Consider the following 15283-nt stretch of genomic DNA (forward strand, 5'->3'; position numbering starts at 1 on the left):
AAAAAAGCTTCAAAGTGCCTGATTTTAACCACCCGTCCATTTTCCTGTGACGTCACATAGTGAAGCCAACACAAACAAACATAGCGGAAAGAACAGCAAGCTATAGCGACATTAGCTCGGATTCAGACTCGGATTTCAGCGGCTTAAGCGATTCAACAGATTACGAATGTATTGAAACGGATGGTTGTAGTGTGGAGGCAGGTAGCGAAAACGAAATTGAAGAAGAAACTGAAGCTATTGAGCCAAATCGGTTTGAACCGTATGCAAGCGAAACCGACGAAAACGACACGACAGCCAGCGACATGGGAGAAAGCGAGGACGAATTCGGCGATCGCCTTCTAACCAACGATTGGTATGTGTTTGTTTGGCATTAAAGGAAACTAACAACTATGAACTAGGTTTACAGCATATGAAATACATTTGGCAACAACATGCACTTTGAGAGTGCAGACAGCCCAATTTTCATCAATTAATATATTCTGTAGACATACAATCATGTCAGCAGGCCAGGGAAGCTAGGGTCGATATTCTTCTCTTGATCATCTTCGGGACGATGTGAGCCAAGACATCCAGGGGGGTTTAGCTCGCTCGTGTGCGGGAACAAACTGCTGCCATTGCTTGCCGTGCTACCGAGGCCCTTTGTCCCTGAATTGCTCACACACTCCGGCAGATTCAATGGGGGTCTGGCGGCAGATTTCTTTGACTTTATCGTTGGTATGCATCTGCTTTGAGTGTCGCAGGATATCCACACATTCTTGCCATCTCTGTCGTAGCATAGCTAGACAAAATCTTTCTGTGGATTACAATACATCAAAGAAACAGAACACCTTCATGTTGCTTCCCATCCTACACAGTGCAGTTTTACAAGCCTTCTGCTTGGTAAGATCAAAGACAGCTTTTGTCTTCTCGCCGGGAACTTATGGCAACACAAAGTTTTGTGATAACTTAGATACAATTATTCTGACACCCCTCTTTCAAAAAAATGATTTCTTCATGTTTGTGGCAAATATCACATAATTCTATGGTAATTTTGAGTAATGTGGACAAACCCTAATGTCTGCGAGTCCAGGAAAGATCGACTTAAATGGTTTCCATTTTATTTGCAATTAAGGAAAGCGATCCTTAAAAACCTTAAAAATCCTACTAATCCGTGACGTAACCAAGCTTTTGCTGCATTGAAACAGAAACAGAAATGTCAAAGTGCTGAATGTTGAATTTGATTAAGTTATTCCTTTACATGCAGGTTCCAGAAGAGAGTAGTCACTCTGTTCGTCTTGCAACAGGAAGCGGGCTTAGGTCAGATGTGTGGAAGGAGTTTGCCAAACGCTTTGGGAGGATCAAGATCAGAGAAGGCTATGGTTTAACTGAGGCCAGCATTGGCTTCCTTAACTACACTGATGAGGTTGGACCCATTGGAAGAGCAAGCGCCTTCAACAAGGTTGGGAACATTATTTTTTATTGTTTCAGTGATTTTTGTAATGTGTGCCGAAAGGTCAAGATTGTGTTTCTCAGCTGTGGTCCGTACTCAGTTGTAATACACTTTTCCACCACATGTGGCAGTAATGACAAACTAAAACTAGAGTCGTGTATAAAGAGTATGGCCAACTAAACAACAGGCGCCATGACTGCTACCTAGGACGTGTGCAGTGGTGCTTGGATGCATGCAATGGTCACCGGATTGTTCCTCTGCCATGCCTGTTCAAGTTGCTGTTTTCCATGCCTGCTCTGGTTCCTTAGCCTGTGTAGATTTGTTTGCCTGACTTGTCAAGTGACTTTTATCTTTTGACCTTTTTGTATCGTTTTTTTCATGGCAAACCTATGTTGCCGTCACTTTTTGGTAATCATTCGGACTTTGAGTTTTTTCACACCTGTGTGCTCCTTTTGTTGATAAATCTTTGTATTTTTTTTGCTTTTGCCTGCGTCTCTTTGGGGTCCAAATACGCCTCCAAACAAGACACGACAAAGAGTATAAAACATTAAAACTGCACTGACAAGGCTGCGTGGGGCCGGTGGTCCCTGGTTCCCTGGGCGCCACACCTGCTGTTTGTGGGTTGGGCTCTCTGGGTGGCTGGGGCCGTATTCTGGCTCCCACACACACTGGGAGTCAAATATATTGTACATACAAATACACATATACTCACATACATACATACATAGGTACCTACGCTCCCACATACATACACAAATACAGTGCATACCTACATACTCAAAGTCCGTACATCCACACGCACATTCACTGTACCAACATACACATACACATACTGTACATATACATTCACTGTACAAACATACATATACACATACTGTACATATACATTCACTGTACAAACACATACACACATTCTGTACATATACATACATACATACACTCATGCACAAAATCACGTTTCATCAAACATATACTAATGTTGTTGCCGTAGGGCAGGGGTAGGGAACCTATGGCTCTAGAGCCAGATGTGGCTCTTTTGATGACTGCATCTGGCTCACAGATAAATCTTAGCTGACATTACTTAACAGTATAAGTACTGAATAATTCCGCTGGTAATCACAGTGTTAAAAATGACGTTAAAATATAAAACATTCTCATGCATTTTAATCCATCCATTCGTTTTCTACCGCATCTGTTCAAGAAGTCGCATTAATGGTAAGAAGTATTTTATTTATTATTGTTTATCTTCAGAATAACAATGTTATTAAAAAGAATGAGAGACTTATTATACTCAAAAAATGTTGGTCTTACTTAAAAATGCACGCATTTAGTTGTATTCAGTGTTAAAAAAAAATATTATATGGCTCTCATGGAAATACATTTTAAAATATTTGGCTTTCATGGCTCTCTCAGCCAAAAAGGTTCCCGACCCCTGCCCTAGGGTAAACTGGGTAACACATGGCACCCTGACAAAGCTTAACCTATTGTTACTATAACAATCTACAAGGTTAATATAGGTTGCTTCTCTTTCTTCCCCTCCATTTTTCTGCATTCTTTCGTATCTCTAGTTATCATTACATATATGTATTGTTGCATTTGAACAACTGTATTGTTGATAATAGAGGTAAATTTTGGGTATTGTTCATTATCAATAGCGCTATTTCTATTGGTATTTGTATTGCTCCATTTGTAGTGTAATAATGCTCATTGTCATTTCTGTATTATTTTTTATTTTCGCTAACTAATCACTTTTACCATCATATTTGCACATGTCGTATTTGCTGATGTTGCTCTATTGTTGTTGTTCTTTTTGTCTCTCTGTCTATTCCCCTCTTGTCCCCACAATTTCCCCCTCTGTCTTCCTTTTTTTCCTCTTTCTATCTCCTCCTGCTCCGGAGTCAAATAAGGCAACAAGAGAAGTATCCTACACTTCTCTTTTGTAAAGTAAATCTGAACAGCCGATATGGGCATCTACATCAACTATATGATTTGCCTGAGAAGCTGGACAGGACAAAAAAAAAAAATAGTAAAAACATAAACAAAGAAACATTATAACATCAGAGCTGATGAGGGAGATGATGATGATCAAAATGGTACATAGTCTATTTATATAGCGGTACCCAAAGTGCTTTACATTATACGTAACATTCACCCATTCACTCACACATTCACACACAAAGATCGTTATTTTACCTTCATTGTTGGTAAAAGTGGTGTGTATGTCCTGATATCTGGTAAACTCCATTTTCAGATGGTTTCTGTTAAAACTGCCATTTTGTCATTTCTTCTCCTTCAGCTTTCAATGCCATTTGAACTCTTGAGATACGACACGCAAACATATGAGCCCCTCAGAACAACCTCTGGAAGATGTGTACGAGCACAAAAAGGTAATTTCACAGTCTTTTGACCAGTACATTATGTGAATGTTTTAACACTGAAAACAAGTAATTGTAACCCATCACTGATGCGCAGGTGAGACTGGTATCCTGGTAGCTCCTTTAACACCTATGAACCAGTTCCCGGGTTACGCTGGAAATAAGGTCCAGTCTGAGAAGAAGTTGGTCAAGGATGTTTTCAGGACGGGTGATGTCTATTTCAACACCGGAGATCTCCTGCTTCAGGACCAAAGAGACTTTCTTTACTTCCGTGACCGCGTCGGAGACACTTTCAGGTGGGTCAATGTTAGAAAGCATTTTTTACATAGAATGATTTTTGTCACATGATCATGTTTACAGTGTTGAGCAAGTTCATTTCAAAAAACTAATACCTGAGCTGGTAATACAGGTATGTAATATATTAACAGTTCTATTTCATATTTGGCTCAGTATGTCATTTTGGGAGGTGCCTTCTGCAGTCACCACGTTCTGTCCTGGGACCGTCTCTAAAGTAGGGGCAGGCTGGTCCCTCTCAATAATCACCAGAGGGTGAAATTTTTTCAGGAATCCCACTGGAACCCTGCAGGGTGAGAGTCATATTTACTATTCATCATGTGATTAGGGCGTTCTAAGATTTAAAGTCTAACAGGTGCATGAATCAACTAATGGGATTTAGAAGCTAGGACACACGCCGTCACACTTGCAATTCAAATTATAGACAACAATCATATCAACATATCTTCAATTCATCAATTGTTTTATGTTTGCAGAGGGAGATGACGGCTCAGACACCAGGGGGAAGTAATGTTCAATAATTTATTATATATATAGTAAATATATATAATAATAATAAACAATACTAACTAATAAACTACACTAAGGAAATGGAGAGTGTCAAAACCCAAGAGTGTGTGTGTGTGTGTGTGTGTGTGTGTGAGGCTATGTGTGTAGTTAGCTGAGGTGTGTGTTACCAAGTGTTGAGAGCCAAGGAACGAGGCAGTCCGTGGGGCAGGCATGTGGTCCAGGGCAGGAGAAGAGTGACAAGATCCGTGTCCGGGCGAGGGTCAAGGATCGAGGAAGGCAGTCCAAAGTCCACAGGGGAAACAGCGGAATACTCGGGAAGGAACTACGGGAGAACAAACAAGGATGTCAGACACGGAGCCATTATCGGACATCTCTAGTTAAAAGGGCTTGATATTGCTATGTTTTTGAGTGAGCCAACTAGAGGCTGTGTAGAAAAAAAGTGGCTGTCCTTCTGTCTGTATATTGAGTGTACATTGGTGGTGTCGTCCACAACAACACAAGCAGACGACGTGTGTTGCTGATGTATTTGTTGTCCTGTCTGGCATTAGCTACATAGTTTGTTTGCAGACTGAGCCAGTGTTTGAATTTGGCGTTTCGACATTGTTTTAGTTTGGGAGGTGTAAATTGAGAGTTTTGGGGGAAAATTAACGATCCTGGACACATGATTTCTCCAGACAAACGTTCTTTCTCCTCACGATGACAGTATGTCAGTCAAAATGACGTCAATTCCCGTGATGTCCTGACTTTAACAGGCGATGCTGTTGTCATGGCGAAATCTGTGATTCTCTTTATAATTTTTTGTTAACGCAGAAATCATATGACCATACTTGTTACTTGGTTGTACATATTTTAATATACTGTATTTCAGTAATGTGCTATGCAAACTTTTTTTCAATGTCCTGAATATGCTAGTAAAGACAGAATAATTACATGTCTTGCAGGTGGAAAGGAGAGAATGTATCCACCATGGAGGTTTCAGAGGTTTTATGTCTTCTTGACTTTATTCAGGATGCCAGTGTTTATGGGGTCACCATATCAGGTCTGTCACACTTCATTACCTCACTGCACCTTTCAACTGTGTAAACTTTGATACTTAAAGGGAAACTGCACTTTTTTGGGGAGTTTTGCCTATAGTTCACAATCATTATGAAAGACATGATGATTGATGTTATGGTGTTTTTATTTTTGCATTCTAAATGTTAAATAAATCAAACGTTTGCTTACATTGGAGCCACGCAATTCTGCCTATAAAGCCCTTAATCATCCAAACACCTCTATTGAGGTTTATATACATGATGTATGTATATACCGTATTTTTCGGACTATAAGTCGCAGTTTTTTTCATAGTTTGGCCGGGGGTGCGACTTATACTCAGGAGCAACTTATGTGTGAAATTATTAACACATTACCGTAAAATATCAAATAATATTATTTAGCTCATTCACGTAAGAGACTAGACGTATAAGATTTCATGGGATTTAGCGATTAGGAGTGACAGATTGTTTGGTAAACGCATAGCATGTTCTATATGTTATAGTTATTTGAATGACTCTTACCATAATATGTTACGTTAACATACCAGGCACATTCTCAGTTGGTTATTTATGCGTCATATAACGTACACTTATTCAGCCTGTTGTTCACTATTCTTTATTTATTTTAAATTGCCTTTCAAATGTCTATTCTTGGTGTTGGGTTTTATCAAATAAATTACCCCCAAAAATGCGACTTATACTCCAGTGCGACTTATATATGTTTTTTTCCTTCTTTATTATGCATTTTCGGCCGGTGCGATTTATACTCCGGAGCGACTTATACTCCGAAAAATACGGTATGTAATGTAGTAACCGGCAGATCTATAATAACATGTAATATTTACGTATTTTGATAATTTTAAGCATACGCGGTGCATTAATTTAAAAAACGCATCATGTTTACTTTTTTTTTTTTCTTTATCACTGATTATTACTCACAGCAGACTTTATGAGAGCCAACAAACAACACAACATCACTTACTGTACAAGGTCTGCTGTCATTAGGATGCCAACTGCTAGTATGTTCATATATTCCCATTTAGATGAAGAATGTCTCATAATGCTCACGAAGAAACGGAGTAGGGTGCGGGGGGGACCATGTGTCTTTTCTTGTCGTACTTGCCAGTTTCTGGTCCTTAATGGCTGTCAAAGTATCCTACTCAGACGTCTCTTGTCCAGGTGAGATGCACGATTTATGATCTAGAATAAACTTACAGGGAACAAGGAAGCAGCAGACTACTCGATGATGTAAACATAGGGACAAACAGTAGTGATCACGGCGCCGCTATAAATAGTTTGTCTGCGTTAGCGCTTACAATACCAATATCGCTAATACTGGGTAAATATTTAAATCACGTGCTGTAAATGGAGTATTGTTTGCGCTTTTTGATTGGTTATGTGAAAGTTGCTTTCTAACAGTTCCACTGTAGACACGGCACAGGAGCCAAGCGTGCAGTTTTTAACAACGTTTTTAATATACATAGGTTTTTATCAAAATCTTTCTCCCGCAGAATGTGACTTTTCAGTCACGTCCGTGTCCTCTCTCCCCCTCTGCTCTCGGCCGCTCACTGTTAAAGGCAACAGATGATTAGATTAACACGTACCACCTGGGAAACCTAATCCCCTGTCAGCTGTGTCTCGCCGTCAGCACATGCCCCGCCCCCATCCGATGGTGCTCGTCTTCAGCACCATAGACAGAGGCGGTGACCTTTGCTCCTGCAGGCACGCTAGCCACACCTCCCTCCACAGGTTATTTATTGGATTTTATGGGCGAAATATAGGAGCTCCCATTGGCTGCAATGTAAGCAGACTTTTATTTTACAAATTAGAATGCATTAAAAAAATCCATTCCTCGTCATATATTTCATAATGATTGTGAACGATAGGCAAAGTTACCAAAAAAAAGTGCAGTTCCCCTTTACATACCTGCCAACTACTCCGGTTTTCCCGTAATTAGTACGGTTTTCATCAACCTATTCCGGGTTACGGTTGCAGTGATAAAAAATACGGTTTTTCATTAATTTAAAAAAAAATGTTTTTTTTAAGTTTTATTCACGAAATCGCGTAACAACAATGACAATCGACACTGCTTCCCGTAACTTCCTATCGAGCCATTCCGAATGCCATGCGCGAGGCTATTTATAGCACCGCTGCCAAGCACTAGGCACCTGTCGCCATTGTTTCCAAACGAGCGAACGGTCATGGAATCAGCCGGAGAAAAATCGCAAACGAGTCTTAAACCGAAAAGAAAACTGCAGTCATTCCGTGAAGAATATTCAAAAGCCTATCCGGGAATAATTATCCGTTCCAAAAAGGGTGAAAACTACGCGAATTGCACTTTGTGCAAACAAGATTTTTCGATCGGACACGGAGGAATTAGCGATGTAAAAGACCACGTTGGGACAAAAAAACACAAGTCTAATGCCGTTGCTAGCGATACAAGTGGGAAACTTTCAACGTTTTTCGGATTTTAGCCACAAAAAGGTAATGACACCAATGTTATCTATTGGAATTGTTTAGTACTGTTAAAAGTGTTTATACTATTTATGCTTTCAAGTCCAAGTTGAAGAAATCTTGTTAAATGTTGACAGCATAACTACCAAAATACAGAAGTATGTCCTTAATATTTTTGCAGTGCTATTTCTGTTGAAAAGTTAAAATGATTACATTAGAGATGTGATGTGCCACTTTTCAAGTGTCTGATGGCTTCAATTAATTTTCATTAATTTTTCATATTTTGAATTCTTTTGAAAGGCTTACAAAAAAACTACATTTGAATTGTAATTCCATGCTATTGACAGGACTATTATTTTGAATGAAGTTAGCTTACCATGTTTACAGTATGATAATTGTGATAGAAATGTGAATTTTAGGCACAGAATATTTTTTACAATTGAACAAGGCAGTAGATTATACAAGCTTGGACAGAAAGTTAATAATGACACCAATTTTTTTTTTAATGGAATTGTTTAGTACTGTTTTACCATTTGTTTACTGTAAAAAGTGTTTATACTGTTTATACTTTCAATTAACAAATTGAAGTCTTGTGAAAGGTTGACAGGATAACTGGCATTAACTGTCAAAATAATTTCAAACTATTGAAGTTAGCTTACAGAATAAACATGTCAATCAACCCATATGATTTTTGCTGTAATATTTTTGTTTTGAAAAGTCACTGTGACTGATAGAAAAGTGATGGTTTTAGCAACATTTTAACCCGTCTGAATGCTAATAATCATTTTGCGTCGGCCTGAACCCCCCACCAGGACTTTGTCCTGGACCTACCGGGGCCTGCGGCCCCTGGACCCTGGCTACTAGGTTTTTCTGATTTCAAAAGTTGGCAGGTATGCCTTTAAGATGTATAGTACTTTGTATGTGTTCATCATGATATATTCAGATTGCAAGGATGTGAAATAGGACATGGTATGGACCAGACAGTCGAACCTGTTTTAAATCGACAACCTATCCTAGTCAACAACTCATCAAGGCCTGGTCCACCGTGTTCTTAATATTACTAAAAATGGGCCCACTTAAAGGGGCCATATTAATGCAAAACCTATTATTTGGGATCTCCGTATGTCCCCAAAATTTGAAATCAAACCATAGAGACATTGCGGAGATATATTTATAAAACAACCTTGTCTTCCTTTATACTTCCTCCAAACAATCCGTTTGGAGTTTGCTCCATGTATGACGTTTTCCTAGGTGTGAAGTCAGTGGATTATCCATATATGATTTACCGAATATATTCAGCCATTGTTAATTAATATAGGAGCGGTTGTAGTCCAAAACATGTCCATTGTCCATGATGAAACCCATTGAAAGAAAATACTCTGTTGTTGGTTGCTCTAACCAGCACAAATCATGACACAAACTTTCAGCCTCATCTGAAGTAAGAAATGTCTTTTTTTTAACTTTTATGATCGCTCGATTCTTACTTTTTATGGCAATGGAGGAGACAATGAAACAGTAAGAATTAACAGTAGGTTAGAAATGTGTGATTGATACATTAGCAGTGTTAGCTCGATTTGTTGTGTAGTTAGTTTAGCCTTCTACTGTATGGAAAACCCTATAGGACTAAAGATCCTTTCTTATTTTGGGGTAGACTTAACCTTCCCCAACTAACAAAGCGCACCCATTTAAATTTTACACAAACAGAGTTTACGTCATCAACAAACTACCGTAGGTTTAAAGATATTTTCCTTTTGTCTCTTGCAAAAGTCACCAGTAAATGTGCACGCCGAACATTTTTGGGTTGTGTTGACATTCAATGTCCACTTATGTACACCACCGCTTGTGTCAATGTGAGTCAGCCAACCTGAAGAATGTCCACGTAAAGGGTCTGTTTGCAACAATTACACGTATGCCGAGAAGGCGCCAACTTTACAATTTATTTCATTCAGTGATTTGCACATCAACAAAAATCACTGTTGGCAATGCTCCTACTCCACCAAATACTGTTAACTAGGGATGTCCGATAATATCGGGCTGCCGATATTATTGGCCGATAAATGCTTTAAAATGTAATATCGGAAAATATCGGTATCGGTTTCGTTATTATCGGTATTGGTTTTTAAAAGTAAAATGTATGACGTTTTTAAACGCCGCTGTGTACACGGACTTAGGGAGAGGTACAGAGAGACAATAAACCTTTAAGGCACTTTCTTTACGCGCATGCCATCCTAATCACTTAATATCTACCGGCTATACTCGTTACGAATTGATGCAAGACATACTTGTTCAACAGCCATACAGGTAACACTGAGGGTGGCCGTATAATCAACTTTAACACTGTTACAAATATGCGCCATACTGTGAACCCACACCAAACAAGAATGATTAACACATTTCGGGAGAACACCCGCACCCTAACACAACAGAACAAATACCCGGAATCCCTTGTAGTACTAAGTCTTCCGGGACGCTACAATATAATCCCCCCCCAGCTAACCCCTACCCCCCACCTCAACCCCGCCCACCTCAACCTCTCGTAGTCTCATAGTCTTAGAGCATGTCCCAAATTCCAAGCTGCTGTTTAGATAGATAGATAGATAGATAGATAGTACTTTATTGATTCCTTCAGGAGAGTTCCGTCAGGAAAATTAAAATTACAGCAGCAGTGCACAGAATAGAAAAATATTACAATAAAAATAAAAAGCAACAATGAGAATAAAAATATAACAGTACAATAAGAATATAACAAAAGAAACTCAGCAGTAGTGACCATGTTATGAAAAAGTATTGCACTGTTATTGTTTTGAGGCATGTTAAAAAATAAAAAAAAGCACTTTGTGACTTTAATAATAAATATGGCAGTGCCATGTTGGCATTTTTTTCCATAACTTGAGTTGATTTATTTTGGAAAACCTTGTTACATTGTTTAATGCATCCAGCGGGGCATCACAACAACATTTAGGCATAATAATGTGTTAATTCCACGACTGTATATATCGGTATCGGTTGATATCGGAATCGGTAATTAAGAGTTGGACAATATCGGAATATCGGATATCGGCAAAAAAGCTATTATCAGACATCTCTAGTAAAGAGTAGTCATCCAAATAATTACTTGACTCGGTAAGTATTTAGTAAAAACACTACTCAGCTACTGACTAAAAGGTGAGTATCGGTAATTAAGAGTTGGACAATATCGGAATATCGGTAAAAAGCCATTACCGGACATCTCTAGTGTTAACACAATCCTTGTCATCCTTCACTCATCCGACATGAAACCTGAGAACTGCGGGGACCCGACAAAGAAATAAACACGTTCCAATTTTTCATGCTAGTCTTGGCGGTTTGAAATGGGCCGTTTTCAACACGCCTTTTACCGTGTAAAGAACGGCAGCCTGTGTATTTGCACTGCAAGATGCTATAATAATACCCTGTTAACGCCGCTCTACTCCCCCAGTCACATTTTCCTCCCAGACCTTCACGACATGAATACGGTAACTACACAGAGATGGCGATGTTAAACACGGAAGCATCACAGGCTCATCGAGGAGCTTCATGTAGGCACTGCGGTTGATGCCGAATAGAGGGTGGAGGACACCAAACGCCTTTCAGGGAGATCCGTGGCACTACCTGATGAACCCAACACGGTTCACAGCGGTTTGAGAAACACCATTATCCTTTAAGTTAAAGTTAAAGTACCAATGATAGTCACACACACACTATGTGTGGCAAAATTATTCTCTGCATTTGACCCATCACCCTTGATCACCCCCTGGGAGGTGAAGGGAGCCGTGGGCAGCAGCGGTGGCCGCGCCCGGGAATCATTTTTGGTGATTTAACCCCCAATTCCAACCCTTGATGCTGAGTGCCAAGCAGGGAGGTAATGGGTCTAGAGATGTCCGATAAAGGCTTTTTTGCCGATATCCGATATTCTGATATTGTCCAACTCTTAATTACCGATTCTGATATCAACCGATACCGATATATACAGTCGTGGAATTATCACATTATTATGCCTAATTTTATTGTGATGCCCCGCTGGATGCATTAAACAATGTAACAAGGTTTTCCAAAATAAATCAACTCAAGTTATGGAAAAAACTGCCAACATGGCACTGCCATATTTATTATTGAAGTCACAAAGTGCATTATTTTCTTTAACATGCCTCAAAACAACAGCTTGGAATTTGGGACATGCTCTCCCTGAGAGAGCATGAGGAGGTTGAGGTGGGCGGCGTTGAGGTGGGGGGGTAGCGGGGGGTGTATATTGTAGCGTCCCGGAAGAGTTAGGGCTGCAAGGGGTTCTGGGTATTTGTTCTGTTGTGTTTATGTTGTGTTACAGTGCGGATGTTCTCCCAAAATGTGTTTGTCATTCTTGTTTGGTGTTGGTCCACAGTGTGGCGCATATTTGCAACAGTGTTAAAGTTGTTTAAACGGCCACCCTCAGTGTGACCTGTATGGCTGTTGACCAAGTATGCTTGCATTCACTTGTGTGTGTGAAAAGCCGTAGATATTATGTGATTGGGCCGGCACGCAAAGGCAGTGCCTTTAAGGCACACCCCCTATATTGTTGTCTGGGTGGAAATCGGGAGAAATTCGGGAGAATGGTTGCCCCGGGAGATTTTCGGGAGGGGCACTGAAATTCGGGAGTCTCCCGGGAGGATTGGCAAGTATGACTGGGAGACGCAACTGCTCTGTACTTCTCCCTACGTCCGTGTACCACTCCGTACAGCGGCGTTTTAAAAAGTCATACATTTTACTTTTTCAAACCGATACTGATAATTTCCGATATTACATTTTAAAGCATTTATCGGCCGATAATATCAGCAGTACGATATTATCGGACATCTCTAAATGGGCCCATTTTTATAGTCTTTTGAGTGGGTTTGAACTCACGACCTACCGATCTCAGGGCATTATCCGCCGTCCAAACCGGAAATTCGTGAACCTTTTGGGTTATTTTTCCAATGTTGCTAAACACACCAAGGAAATTCCTCCACTTGAAATGTTAGGCTAATGTGCTGGCAGCCTGAAGCATCTGTAGCAAGTGAAAAAACATTCCTTTGTTAATTATTGACTGTGGTATCAATTGCAGGATATGAAGGCCGAGCAGGCATGGCTGCTATTGTTTTAAAAGCCGACCACGGACTGAACGGTGCAGAACTCTACAAGCACTTGGTTGAAGCACTTCCTTCGTATGCCTGGCCATGGTTTCTCAGAATACGGGTCTGTCACATGTCTGATTTTAAGAGAATTTCAGCATTTTGACCATCTCACCTTGTTTGCAGCCCTCTCTGGATGTGACGGACACCTTCAAGCAGCAGAAGGGCAAACTAGTCCAGGAAGGCTTTAACCCAGACGTCATAATGGATCCTCTGTTTTTCTTGGATATCACTCAGAGGGACTATATTCTCCTCAGTGGATCCCTGTATGAGGATATTGTGCTGGGAAACATCAAACTATAATGTACAATGAGTAATAAGGTCGTCATTAGAGTCTAAGCATTACAATAGATTACACAAAACCCAAAACCAATGAAGTTGGCACATTGTGTAATTGGTAAATAAAAACAGAATACAATGATTTGCAAATCCTTTTCAACTTATATTCAATTGAATAAACTGCAAAGACAAGATATTTAATGTTCGAACTGAGAAACTGATTTTATTTTTTGCAAATAATCATTAACTTAGAATTTAATGTCAGCAATACATTGCAGAAAAGTTGGCACAGGGGCGTTTTTACCACTGTGATACATGGTCTTTCCTTTTAACAACACTCAGTAAACATTTGGGAACTGAGGAGACCCAATTTTTGAAACTTTTCAGGTGGAATTCTTTCCCATTCTTGCTTAATGTACAGCTTAAGTTGTTCAACAGTCTGGGTTTGCCATTGTGGTATTTTAGGCTTCAAATTGCGGCACACATTTTCAATGGAAGACAGTTCTGGACTACAGGCAGGCCAGTCTAGTACCCGCACTCTTTTACTATGAAGCCACGCTGTTGTAACACGTGGCTTGGCATTGTCTTGCTGAAATAAGCAGGGGCGTCCATGATAACGTTGCTTGGATGGCAACATATGTTGCTCCAAAACCTGTATGTACCTTTCAGCATTAATGGTGCCTTCACAGATGTGTAAGATACCTATGCCTTGGGCACTAATACACCCCCATACCATCACAGATGCTGGCTTTTCAACTTTGCGCCTATAACAATCCGGATGGTTCTTTTCCTTTTTGTTCCGGAGGACACAACGTCCACAGTTTCCAAAAACAATTTGAAATGTGGACTCGTCAGACCACAGAACACTTTTACACTTTGTGTCAGTCCATCTTAGATGAGCTCAGGCCCAGTGAAGCCGGCGGCGTTTCTGGGTGTTGTTGATAAATGGCTTTTGCTTTGCATAGTAGAGTTTTAGCTTGCACTTACAGATATAGCGACCAACTGTAGTTATTGAAAGTGGTTTTCTGAGCCCATGTGGTCATATCCTTTACACACTGATGTCGCTTTTTGATGCAGTACAGCCTGAGGGATAAAATCATTGTTTTCTGTTTTTATTTACGATTTACACAACGTGTCAACTTCACTGGTTTTGGGGCTTGTATTTACCAATAGTTTTAATAATTCCAGTTCCTTAAAGCATATAAAATCATTAAAACCAGCATCATCTGCAGTGGACATTCGTTGTCCATTTATTTCTTTTATCAGCATTATACATCACACACAAAAAATAGTCTTGTGATGCAAAACACAAACGTCCACTGCAGGGAACGCTGGTTCTCAGGCGTACAGTCGTGGTCAAAAGTTTACATACACTTGTAAAGAACATAATGTCATGACTGTCTTGAGTTTCCAATCGTTTCTACAACTCTTATTTTTTTGTGATAGAGTGCTTGGAGCACATACTTGTTGGTCACAAAAAACATTCATGAAGTTTGGTTCTTTTATGAATTTATTATGGGTCTACTGAAGATGTGACCAAATCTGCTGGGTCAAAAGTATACATACAGCAATGTTAATATTTGGTTACATGTCCCTTGGCAAGTTTCACTGCAGTAAGGCGCTTTTGGTAGCCATCCACAAGCTTCTGGTTGCATTTTTGACCACTCCTCTTGACAAAATTGGTGCAGTTCAGCTAAATTTGTTGGTTTTCTGACATGGACTTGTTTCTTCAGCATTGCCCACATG

The 15283-nt window shown here is 39.9% G+C and overlaps 1 protein-coding gene across 4 annotated transcripts in view; it reads left to right on the forward strand.

Annotated features, from left to right (window-relative positions):
- LOC133619596 (long-chain fatty acid transport protein 6) overlaps positions 1 to 14938 on the forward strand; it is a 33638-nt gene extending 18700 nt beyond the window's left edge. For 2 of the 4 annotated variants that reach the window (XM_061980721.2, XM_061980722.2), the window contains 6 exons: positions 1244 to 1438; positions 3726 to 3816; positions 3902 to 4100; positions 5550 to 5647; positions 13192 to 13322; positions 13385 to 14938. In XM_061980721.2, coding sequence (XP_061836705.2) covers positions 1244 to 1438; positions 3726 to 3816; positions 3902 to 4100; positions 5550 to 5647; positions 13192 to 13322; positions 13385 to 13561 — 891 coding nt within the window. In that variant the 3' untranslated portion in view covers positions 13562 to 14938. Of the gene's footprint in view, positions 1 to 1243; positions 1439 to 3725; positions 3817 to 3901; positions 4101 to 4254; positions 4392 to 4574; positions 4670 to 5549; positions 5648 to 13191; positions 13323 to 13384 lie in introns of those variants that run through there. The other 2 variants (XM_061980723.2, XM_061980724.2) reach the window with 2 other exon arrangements.
- The last annotated feature ends 345 nt before the right edge of the window (positions 14939 to 15283 follow it).

This window comes from Nerophis lumbriciformis, linkage group LG20 (genome assembly GCF_033978685.3).
Source record: "Nerophis lumbriciformis linkage group LG20, RoL_Nlum_v2.1, whole genome shotgun sequence".
In the NCBI taxonomy this organism is placed as follows: domain Eukaryota; kingdom Metazoa; phylum Chordata; class Actinopteri; order Syngnathiformes; family Syngnathidae; genus Nerophis; species Nerophis lumbriciformis.